The 10,685-nt window shown below is 38.5% G+C and overlaps 1 protein-coding gene across 1 annotated transcript in view; it reads left to right on the forward strand.

The window, feature by feature from the left end:
* The window catches only part of CCDC18 (coiled-coil domain containing 18), a 113,166-nt gene that overhangs the window by 42,123 nt on the left and 60,358 nt on the right, over positions 1-10,685 (forward strand). The window contains exons 14-15 of the mRNA XM_015560324.1: positions 5,259-5,393; positions 5,549-5,626. Of these exons, the coding sequence (XP_015415810.1) occupies positions 5,259-5,393; positions 5,549-5,626 (213 nt within the window). The remainder of the gene's footprint in view (positions 1-5,258; positions 5,394-5,548; positions 5,627-10,685) is intronic.

Genomic DNA, 10,685 nt, shown 5'->3' on the forward strand with positions numbered 1-10,685 from the left:
CTGAGGATTGATACTGCAAACTGGGCATGTACTGTGATCAGGAATTGAACTAGTGACCTCTTAGTACATGGGTCAACATTCTACCACTGAGCTATCCCAGCCGGGCCTGGATCATTTTTAAATGCTTTCTTATATAGCACTCCTGCCATTTCAGTTTTAATCTTTTTTTTCAATTTAAAAATATATTTTTATTATTGACTAGAGGCCCGGTGCACAAAAATTTGTGCACTCGGGGGGGACAGGGCGTCCCTCAGCCCAGCCTGTGCCCTCTTGCAGTCTGGGACCCCTCGGGAGATAACGACCTGCTGGCTTAGGCCTGCTCCCGGGTGGCAGAGGGCAGGCCCCATCCCTAGGTGCAGCCCCTGGTCGGGCTCAGAGCAGGGCCGATTGGGGAGTTGGGGCACCGCTCCCTGTCATGCACAGAGCAGGGCGGATCGGGAGGTTGCAATGCCACCCTCAGTCACGCTCAGGGTAGGGCCGATTGGGGGGTTGGGGCACCGCCCCCTGTCACACTCAAGGCAGGGTCGATGGGGAGGTTGTGGTGCCACCCCCTGTCATGCACAGAGCAGGGCCAATCAGGGGGTTGGGGCACTGTATCCTGTCACGCACAGAGCAGGGCCAATCTGGGGGTTGGGGCGCTGCCCTCGTCACCCACAGAGCAGGGCCCGATCAGGGTGTTGGGGCGCCACCACTCTCACACTCAGGGCAGGGCCGATGGGGAGGTTATGGCTCTACCCCATCACACACAGAGCAGGAGGGCCTGTGGGGGGGGGGGTTGGGGAGCTCCCCCCTATCAGGCACAGAGCAGGGCTGATCAGGGGGTTGGGGCGCCTTCCCCTGTCACGAACAGAGCAGGGTGGATAGGGGGGTTGTGGCCCCGCCCCCTGTCACACACAGAGCCGCAGGGTGATCAGGGGGTTTGGGCGCTGCCCCCTGATCCCAGTGCCGGGAGGCCTCATGGCTCCACTGATCCCGGTGCTGGGAGGCATATTACCCTTTTACTATATAGGGTAGAGGCCTGGTGCTTGGGTGGGGCCGGCTGGTTTGCCCTGAAGGGTGTCCTGAATCAGGGTGGGGGTCCCCACTGGGGTGCCTGGCCAGTCTGGGTGAGGGGCTGAGGGCTGTTTTCAGGCTGGGGGGGACTGAAGCTCCCAATCGCTCTTTTTTTTCTTTTTTATTCTGGGCCAGCTTTAGCTTTGAGGCTTGGCTCCAGCTCTTAGGCCTCCGCGGCTGAAAGTAGGTTTCTGGCCTTTGCTTACAATGTTGCGAATCTGCTGGCTGAAGTCCGGTGGTATTTGTTACAGTTTCTGAAACTGCCGGCTCAGAGGCTGGCAAGTCAGGCGGGGAATGTTGGTTTCCTCCGTCACTGAGGCGAGCAAGCCTCATGTTAGTTTCAAGCTGCCTGGCTGCCGGCCGCCATCTTGGCTGACAGTTAATTTGCATATCTCGCTGATTAACCAATGAAAAGGGTAGCGGTCATATGCCAATTACCATGTTTCTCTTTTATTAGTGTAAATAGTAGTAGAGATGGCTCCCATTTCCCCCCCCGCCTTCTCCCAGCCCCTACCCCCCATCATTATTTTTTCACATTACCAAACTAAGAGTGATTCTATAGATTCTTTTCCACTAGAGATATCACTTCCTTGAAGATTGGTTGAGAATAGAAGCATTCTTAACTGTGGGTAGAAAGTAAATAGTAAAAACAGAAGTAAAGAAAAAGGGTGAGACCAAGAACACAAGGCTAAGTAAAAATATGTATCATTTGTATATGCTTAATAACAGAATGGAGCTAATGAGGAAAAAAATATGAGCTTGAAATATAGAGCAATAGACATTATTCAGTCTGAGCAACAGAGAGAAAAAAAAAAACATTTGGAAGAAAATGAACAGAGCCTCAGGGACCTTTGGGACAATATCATAAGGTCTAACATTCATGTCATCAGAGTCCCAGAGAAGAGAATAAGACTGGTACCAAAAATAATATTTGAAGAAATAATGACTGAGAACTTCACAATTTTATTGAAAGAAATAGCTCAGCCCATGTGGCTCTGTGGTTGAGCATCAACCCATGAACCAGGAGGTCACTGTTCGATTCCTGCTCAGGACACATGCCCAGGTTGTGGGCTCAGACCCCAGTAGGGGCATATTCTCTCCCATCATTGATGTTTCTATCCCTCTCCCTCTCCCTTCCTCTCTCTGAAATCAATAAAAACATATTTAAAAATAAATTAAAACCCTAGCTGGTTTGGCTCAGTGGATAGAGTGTCAGGGTGTGGACTAGAGGGTCCCGGATTTGATTCTGGTCAAGGGCCCATGCTTGGGTTGCAGGCTCGATCCCCAGGTGGGGCATGTAGGAGGCAGCTGATTAATGATTCTCTCTCATCATTGATGTTTCTATCTCTCTCCCTGTCTCTTCCTCTCTGAAATCAATAAAATATATTTTTAAAAAATAAATAATAAATAGAATAGAAGGAAATAAGTTTACAAATTAACAAGCTCAAAGAAGTTAAATCAAAGAAAACAACTTTAAAATACATCAAAGTTCTTGCTGAAAACCAAAACCAAAAATATCTTAAAAGCATCCAGAGAAATAACACATTGCATATAAAGGAACAAATACTAAAATTACTGTAGATTTCTCATCAAAAATCATGAAGATTAGAAGAGAAAACATTTAGTGCTGAAAGAGAAAATCCATGAACTATAGAATTCTATGTCCAGCACAGATATTATTTAGGGAATATGAAGATATTCTAGAATCTTCTGATCCGTAATCAGACGCGTTATCCATTGCGCCACTGGCCTGGTACTGAAGATATTCTTAGATGGAGGACAGTTTAGAGATTTTGCCACCAGTGTACTTGTCCAAAATAAGGTTCTTCAAACAAATAGAAATAATACCAGAAGGAAACTTGGAACCTCAGGAGTGAGGGAAGAACAACAAAAACAGTAACTATTTGGTTAGATACAATGCACTATTTTTCTTCTCTTAAGGTTTTAGGACATTTGAAAAAAATTATAGCATTGTCTATTGAGATTTTAATATATGTTGGTGTAATACATTGGACAACTACAACATAAAAGAGGAGGTTAAGAGATATATATTTATATAAAGTTTCTACATTTTACTTCAAGTGGCAAAATTCTCAGCAAAGTATGAAGAATTAAATATGTATATTATAATCTTAGCAAAACCACTAAAAATGACATAGTAAAGAGCCAATAGATAAAATAGAATTCTGAAAATATTCATATATTTAAAAGAAGACTGGACAGTAGAAACAGGAAGGAAAGCAGGATTCAAAGAGAAAACTAATAATGAAATGATATGTTTAACCATTTGTACACCATAAGCGTCTATAGACGCAAGCGGCAGACTTTTTTTAATTAAATTCAAAATATTGTGGCAGTTAACTGGTTAAATCCAGTCTTATAAAATATTACTTTATTTTTTAATTTATTAATTTTAGAGAGTGTGTGAGAGAGAGAGGCATCAATTTGTTGCTCCACTAATTTATACATTCATTGGTTGCTTCTTATATGTGTCCTGACTGGAGATCGAACGTGCAACCTTGGTATATGGGACGACACTAACCAACTGAGCTACCAGGCTAGGGCTCAAATATTACTTTAGATGTAAATGTTCTAAATACACCAAATAAAAGATGTGATATTGTATTTAAAAAATTAACTCAAATATATATATGCTCTTCAAGAAATCCATCCTATATAATAAAACCGTAATATGGAAATCAACTGAAGAATGGAAAGACCAGTCGCTATGACATGCCATGACCACCAGGGGGCAGACGCTCAATGCAAGAACTGCCCCCTGGTGATCAGTGCGCTCTCACAGGGGGAATGCTGCTCAGCCAGAAGCTGGTTGGTGGGAGCCTCTTTTGCCTCCAGAGCAATGCCTAAGGGAGCAGACCTAAGCCAACAGTCGGACATCCCCCGAGGGGTCCCTGACTGCAAATGTCCTTCAGTAGGCCTCTTGTGTTAAATATAAAGATGTAGTAGATAGGTTAAATATAAAAGGTTGGAAAAAGATGTCCCAGGCAAAGAAAAGGAAGCTGCAGTGGCTATATAAATATCAACGTAGATGTCAAAAGAAAGAAAATTGCAATTGAAAAAGAGGAACATTACATAGTGATAAAAGGCTCAAACAGTCTTAAATGTGTAGGTACCTAACAAAAGAATTGAGCGTCTGCCCCCTGGTGAAAATACATGGAGTAAAAGTGAAGAAGTCTGAAAGGAGAAAGAAATTAATCCAAAACTATAGTTGGAGACATCAACACTACTCTTTTATGTAATCAACAGAATAAGTAGCCATAAAAATCAGCAAAGATAGCCCAGCCAGTGTGCTCAGTAGTTAAGTGTCAACCTATGAACCAAAGACCACCAGTTCAATTCCCGGTCAGGGCACATGCCCAGGTTAAGGGCTTGATCCCTGGTAGGGGGCATGCCTGAGGCGGCCAATTGATGATTCTCTCTCATCATTGGTTTCTATCTCTCCCTCTCCCTTCCTTTCTCTTTAAAATCAATAAAAAAATATTTTTTAAAAATCAGCAAGGATATAGAACTCACCTGAACACCACTGTCTATCAAATTAGCCTAATTGACATTTATAGAATATTTCACCCAACAACAGAATATACATTCTTCTCCAGTGTACCTTCATGAAATGTGCACTAAGGTATGCCATATCCTAGGTCAAAATAAGCTTTATCAAATGTAAAAATTGAAATCATACATAGAATGTCCTCTGACTTTAATGGAATTAAACTAGAAACCATTAAGATATCTGAAAAGTCCCCAAATACTTGAAGCTAAACAACACACTTCTAAATAATCTATGGATCAAAAAGTAAGTCTCAAGGTTAATTAAAACAATTCACACTGAATGAAAATGAAAACACAACATAAAAATTGTGGGGTGCAGCTCGAGCAGCTCTGGGAAGCTTATAGCACTAAATGCATATATTAAAAGCACAAAAAAATGTGTAAGAATGAAACACCACAGAATGATACAGTTCAATTTCAGTCTAGTATTGGTGAAGGAGTAAAGGGATAAGACATGGGCATGTGATTTCATTTCTTCTCTAAAAGAAGGGAAACGAAAGGAAATTCGGTAAAATGCAAAAATATATGTAATTTCAGTAATTTAACATGAATTATATTTCTTTTTATATATTTAAATGTTTTAAAATTTTAAAAAATTTGACATGAAAATTAATAAATCTTATTTTTCTGTTAAGCTTGAATCTCAACTAGAGAAAAAAGACCAGCAATTTAAAGAGCAAGAAAAGACTATGTCCATGTTGCAGCAAGACATAATATGCAAACAGCATCATCTTGAATCACTAGACAGACTGTTGACAGAAAGCAAAAGGGTAAAACCATCTTTATAAAAATGCTTTTTAAAAGCTGAGTAGTATTTTAAGTTTATGTTTCTGTAACATACCTTTATCAGTTGTTAAACAGCACGTTAGTAATGCTAAAATATTTATAACCATACTTATATTTTTGCTTATCAATCTGTTTTCAGGAAATGGAAAAGGAAAATATGAAGAAAGATGAAGCTTTGAAAGCATTACAGAACCAAGTATCTGAAGAAACAATCAAGGTTAGGATGCGAATACTTAAAGAAATTTTAAAAAAATTTTTCTTAGCCCTGGCTGGTGGCTCAGTTAGTTGGAGCATTGTCCCATACAACAAAGGATTATGGGTTCAATACCCGGTCAGGGTACATAACTAGGTTTCAGGTTTGATCCCTGGTTGGGTGTGTTTGGGAGGCAATCGATGGATGTTTCTCTCTCACATGGATGTCTCTCTCTGTTTGTCTTTCTCCCTTTTTCCCTTCTTCTCTCTCTAAAAAATCAATAAACATATCCTTAGGTGAGGATAATAAAAATGCTTAAAATTTTTTTTTCTTAATGTAGACATTCCTGTGTTTTTTTTCACTTTTTTCTATAAATTATAAGAATTATCAATATAAAAATCAAAAGGTAAAGATTTTACTTGGGTCAACGAACTTAGCTTCTGTAAGTATATTTTCTTCAATGTAAGTTTTGGTCTTAATTACTTGATAGTTAATAATTTAGTTTGTATATTATCTAACCTCTTTTTTTTTGCTTTTTTATATTATCCATTTTTTTTAACATTAAATTTTTTTAACATTAGCTACTTGTTAATATTACTAATAAAGAATTAACAGTGAAAGTGAAAGGAGATGAAACTGTAAGCAGTCCAGTTTTATTTCTTTCTACCTGTTCTAAGATTAATTAGGGGATAAACTCAGAATTTCCAGACAAAATACAGTTTTGTGACTAATATATCTTCATGCTTAAAAGCATGGGCTTTGGAGCTAAATTGACTTAGGTTTCAGTTCTGGCTTCACAGTTTACTAACTGACATAACCTTAGCTAGGTTATTTATGCTCTCTGAACTTTAATTTTTTTATCTGTAAAATAAGGATAACCATAGTGTGAGATTCAAATTAATGAGGTACATAAAATGCTTAGTATATGCTAAGTTACTCAGAATTTAATATGTAATTACTATGTATTCAATATTTTCTCATTTGCATTTTTAGTATTAAAAATAGATCCAAATATACTGCTATCTTTATTCTGTCATATATGGCTTGAGTATAAAGGAATTTTAAAAATCGGTGTTGTATAGTACTAGTACTTTTGTCTGGTTTTTAATCAATTTTGTGACCTTGTATACCCATGTAAACACAATTATATGTTTATCCATAACTTTCCTTTACTATTTTCTAAACTTTTAATATTTCATGCCATGTCAATTCATTGCTTCATGTAAAACTAACCTCTAAGATAATTAATATTAAAAATCACTACTGTACAAAGGTTGTGGGCATGAAATAATTTTATTAAATAAAACTTATATTGCCACTTAACTCCTGTTTATCTTTAAACCACCTAACACATCTAGCCCGTCATCTGATAAGTTATTTCTGCATATTAATAGCCAGGTAAGAGACAGGAAGGAAATCAACAGAAGAATGAATTATGATGTTGGGTTTTATTCCCTTGGTACCTTTAATAGTTTTACTGGCATTGAAATTAGAAACAAAATTCTTATAACTGAAGTTATACTTAATGATTCTTTTTTTTTTTTTAATTGATTTCAGAGAGGAAGGGAGAGGGAGAGAGATAGAAACATCAATGATGAGAGAGAATATGCCCCCTAATGGGGATCAAGCCTGTGCCCTTGACCAGAATCAAACCCCGGACCCTTCAGTCCACAGGCTGACACTCTATCCACTGAGTATACCAGCTGGGGCTAAATGAGTCTTAACATATAGGATATTTGTAGCAATAAAAAAGAAGTTTGAAATCTAGTTCTCTTTTCTTGATTATGTCATTATCATCTTTGCTTCCCGACTTTTGGCTATGCCCTTCTGCATACGTTAATTAGTTCTTTGCATAAAAAAATTACGAATTTTCTATCTGCAGGAGAGTTATTAGGATCAGTTTAAAGTTTGGTTTTTTTATTTTAATTATTTTTTAAAATATATTTTTATTGATTTCAGAGAGGAAGGGAAAGGGGGGGAAGAGATAGAAACATCAGTGATAAGAAAGAATCATTGATCGGCTGCCTCCTGCAAGCCCCCTACTGGGGATTGAGCCCACAACTTGGACATGTGCCCCTGACCGGAATCAAACCTGGGACCCTTTAGTCCGCTGGCTGATGCTCTATGCACTGAGCCAAACCAGCTAGGGGTTAAATTATTGATTAACTGATTGATTGATTTTTAGAGAGAGAGAGGAAGAAAGAGAGAGACAGAAAGATAGACATCAGTCTGTTCTTCCATTTACTTATGCATTCTTGCATATGTCCTGACCTGGGATTGAACCTGCAACCCTAGCGTATTGGGACAATGCTTCAACCAGCTGAGCTACTCAGCCGGGGCCCAGTTTAAAAATGTATCACTTAGAAAAGTATGATGCAGCTTCTAGCTTAATGAGAGGTAGAAAATTGATGGGAAAATTCTAAACAAGTAATAAGAAAATCAGTAAATTAAAGTATTTTTTTTTAGCCTGCTATTAAATAGAAAACTGAAAGTGTTTATTAGATTTAGATTCTATTTATTTATTGTTTTGTTTTATTTTTCACTCTAGATCCCCCCAAAAAAGAAAGTCATAAGTGGGGGGAAGGGGAAAGAAGAAGAGCTTAGGTGCTTTTGTTGAAGAAAGGGTAGTGTAGCCAAAACCGGTTTGGCTCAGTGGATAGAGCATTGGCCTGCGGACTGAAGGGTCCCAGGTTCGATTCCGGTCAAGGGCATGTACCTGGGTTGCAGGCACAGATGTGCAGGAGGCAGCTGATCGATGTTTCTCTCATCATCGATGTTTCTAACTCTCTATATCTCTCCCTTCCTCTCTGTAAAAAATCAATAAAATATATTAAAAAAAAAAAAAAAAAGGGTAGTGTAGAACTCCCATCCAGTTGCCCCAGGTTGTACCCCTGAGTAGGTTTTTGGTTCATCAGAGCAGTAAGTGTTTTGTATACAGTAATGATGTTTATTTATATGAGATTCAAACTCTCAAGCTCTGTTCAAAAATAAGAAATCTAGTGGAGTAGTGGATGTTTGGTTTTTACTATTTATTAGTTTTAATTGGTTTATTAATTTTTAAATTTCATTCTACAAAAATATTGAAATAATAGTAGGGAGAACATCTTTGTAGATTCACTGTTTGTTAAGTGCTAGCTATACTCACTTCATCTCTCTGTACACACATGCATACACACCCTTGTGTTTGCATCTACCCAATATCCCTTCCTCCTGCTCACACACTTCCCTTTTTGACAGATTACCTGAGAAGTTGCTGATGTCATAACACTTTGTGCCTTTAATACTTAAAGTTGCATCTCCTATGAACAGGAACTTTCTCCTTCAGGACCACACCACCTGTACATGCCAGAGAAAGTAAACAATAATTCAATAACATCATTCAATACACAGTTCATACTGAAAATTTCCCAATTATTTAAAAATGTTTTTACAGCCTTGTTGCTCAAAGTATGCTCAAACATTGACTAGCAGCATTAGCATTCCCTGGGAACTTGTTTGACTTGCAGAATATCTGCTGTGCCACAGACCTATAGAACAAATATGGAACTACTGTGAAGCAAGGGAAAGGCCTCTAGGGCAAAATTTAAGGAGATACTTACTCTTAGGGTCATACAAGTGGAAGGGTCAGAACTTTCATGACCCTAAGTGCCTTTTTAAATTTTAACCTCTAGGTACCTTCCTTGCATCACCCTAGTCCTGGCCTTGTTTGCACTGCTTTTGCTTTGTTCCTTTTCCCTAGTCTAGGATTTAATTATAGTTTATGTGTTGCATTTGGTTCTTTAGTCCCCTAAATTCACTGGCTCCTATTCTTCATAACACTGAATATTTTGAAAAGTCTAAGTCAACTAGAACACCACATGGGTTATACTGTGTTCCTCCCACTGCTTCATATCAGGAGACCCATAATGTCTGATCACCCCATTATTGGCATTACCAATCTTTACACTTTATTTAAGGTGGTTATTGCCAGATCTCACTGTTTTACGGGCACATTTTTTCCTTTTTAATTAATACACAAAAATGTGTAGTGATTCTTGGACACCATGTAAAGGCCTTGCTCCTCAACAACTTTATAACCATTAGTTTTAACATTTAGTGATGAGTCTTGTCTGAATGAGTTTTTACATTATTAATTATCAATGTAGTGATATTCTGACAGTCATAGATTTTATTTTTCTCTGTGTAAGATGACACAAGTACCAATGCTCATTCTCATGCTTAAGAAAGAAAACTTGCACATATTTATACCTTTCATAAACAAATGTTAATTAAAAATTATTATGAGGGCAACAGTTTCTTAACAAAAATAATCGTTCAAAATTACAAGCTTTTAAAGCTGTTGATGGTTACATTCACAAGCTCTAGGGACAAACTTTGAAATCTGTGTCAAGATTTTCTTTTTAGAAATAAGAATTGTAAGGACAATTTCATGATATAGAATAGTATCTGATGGAACCTTTTTTTCTTTTTATGCTTATCTTGTTTAGATTTCTTTCACAATAGGATGCTATTGAGAGAGAGAGAGAGAGAGAGAGAGAGAGAGAGAGAGTGTCCTGGCTGGTGTTAGTGGTTAAGCATCCACCCAAGGCACAAAGAAGTCCACTAGTTCGATTCCCCGTCAGGGCACATGCCGAGTTGTGGTCTTGATCCCCAATGAGGGGTCTGCAGGAGGCAGCTGATGGATGATTCTCTCTCATCATTGATGTTTCTATCTCTCCCTCTCCCTTCCTCTCTGAAATCAATAAAAATATATTGAGAGGAGAGAGAGAGAGAGAGAGAGAGAGAGAGAGAGAGAAAATACCCAAGAAGCTCAAAATTACTGTATTACTGTAAGGACAAGAAAGGACCAAGACAAGAATCTTATTAGCAGATAGGATATGGAGCATGTATGCAAACTGGCCCTTGAACTAATTTTTCAAAAAATAGATTTGTTGAGGGAGAACCAAGATGGCGGCATAGGTTAACGCTGGAGTTTGCCGCCTCGAACAACCATTTCAAAAGTGAAACTAAAAGACGGAAGGGACATCACCCAGACCCACAGGAACGCTGGCTGAGTGGAAGTCCTACAACTAGGAGGAAAGAG

Source organism: Myotis davidii, unplaced genomic scaffold, assembly GCF_000327345.1.
Source record: "Myotis davidii unplaced genomic scaffold, ASM32734v1 scaffold674, whole genome shotgun sequence".
Classification (NCBI taxonomy): Eukaryota; Metazoa; Chordata; class Mammalia; order Chiroptera; family Vespertilionidae; genus Myotis; species Myotis davidii.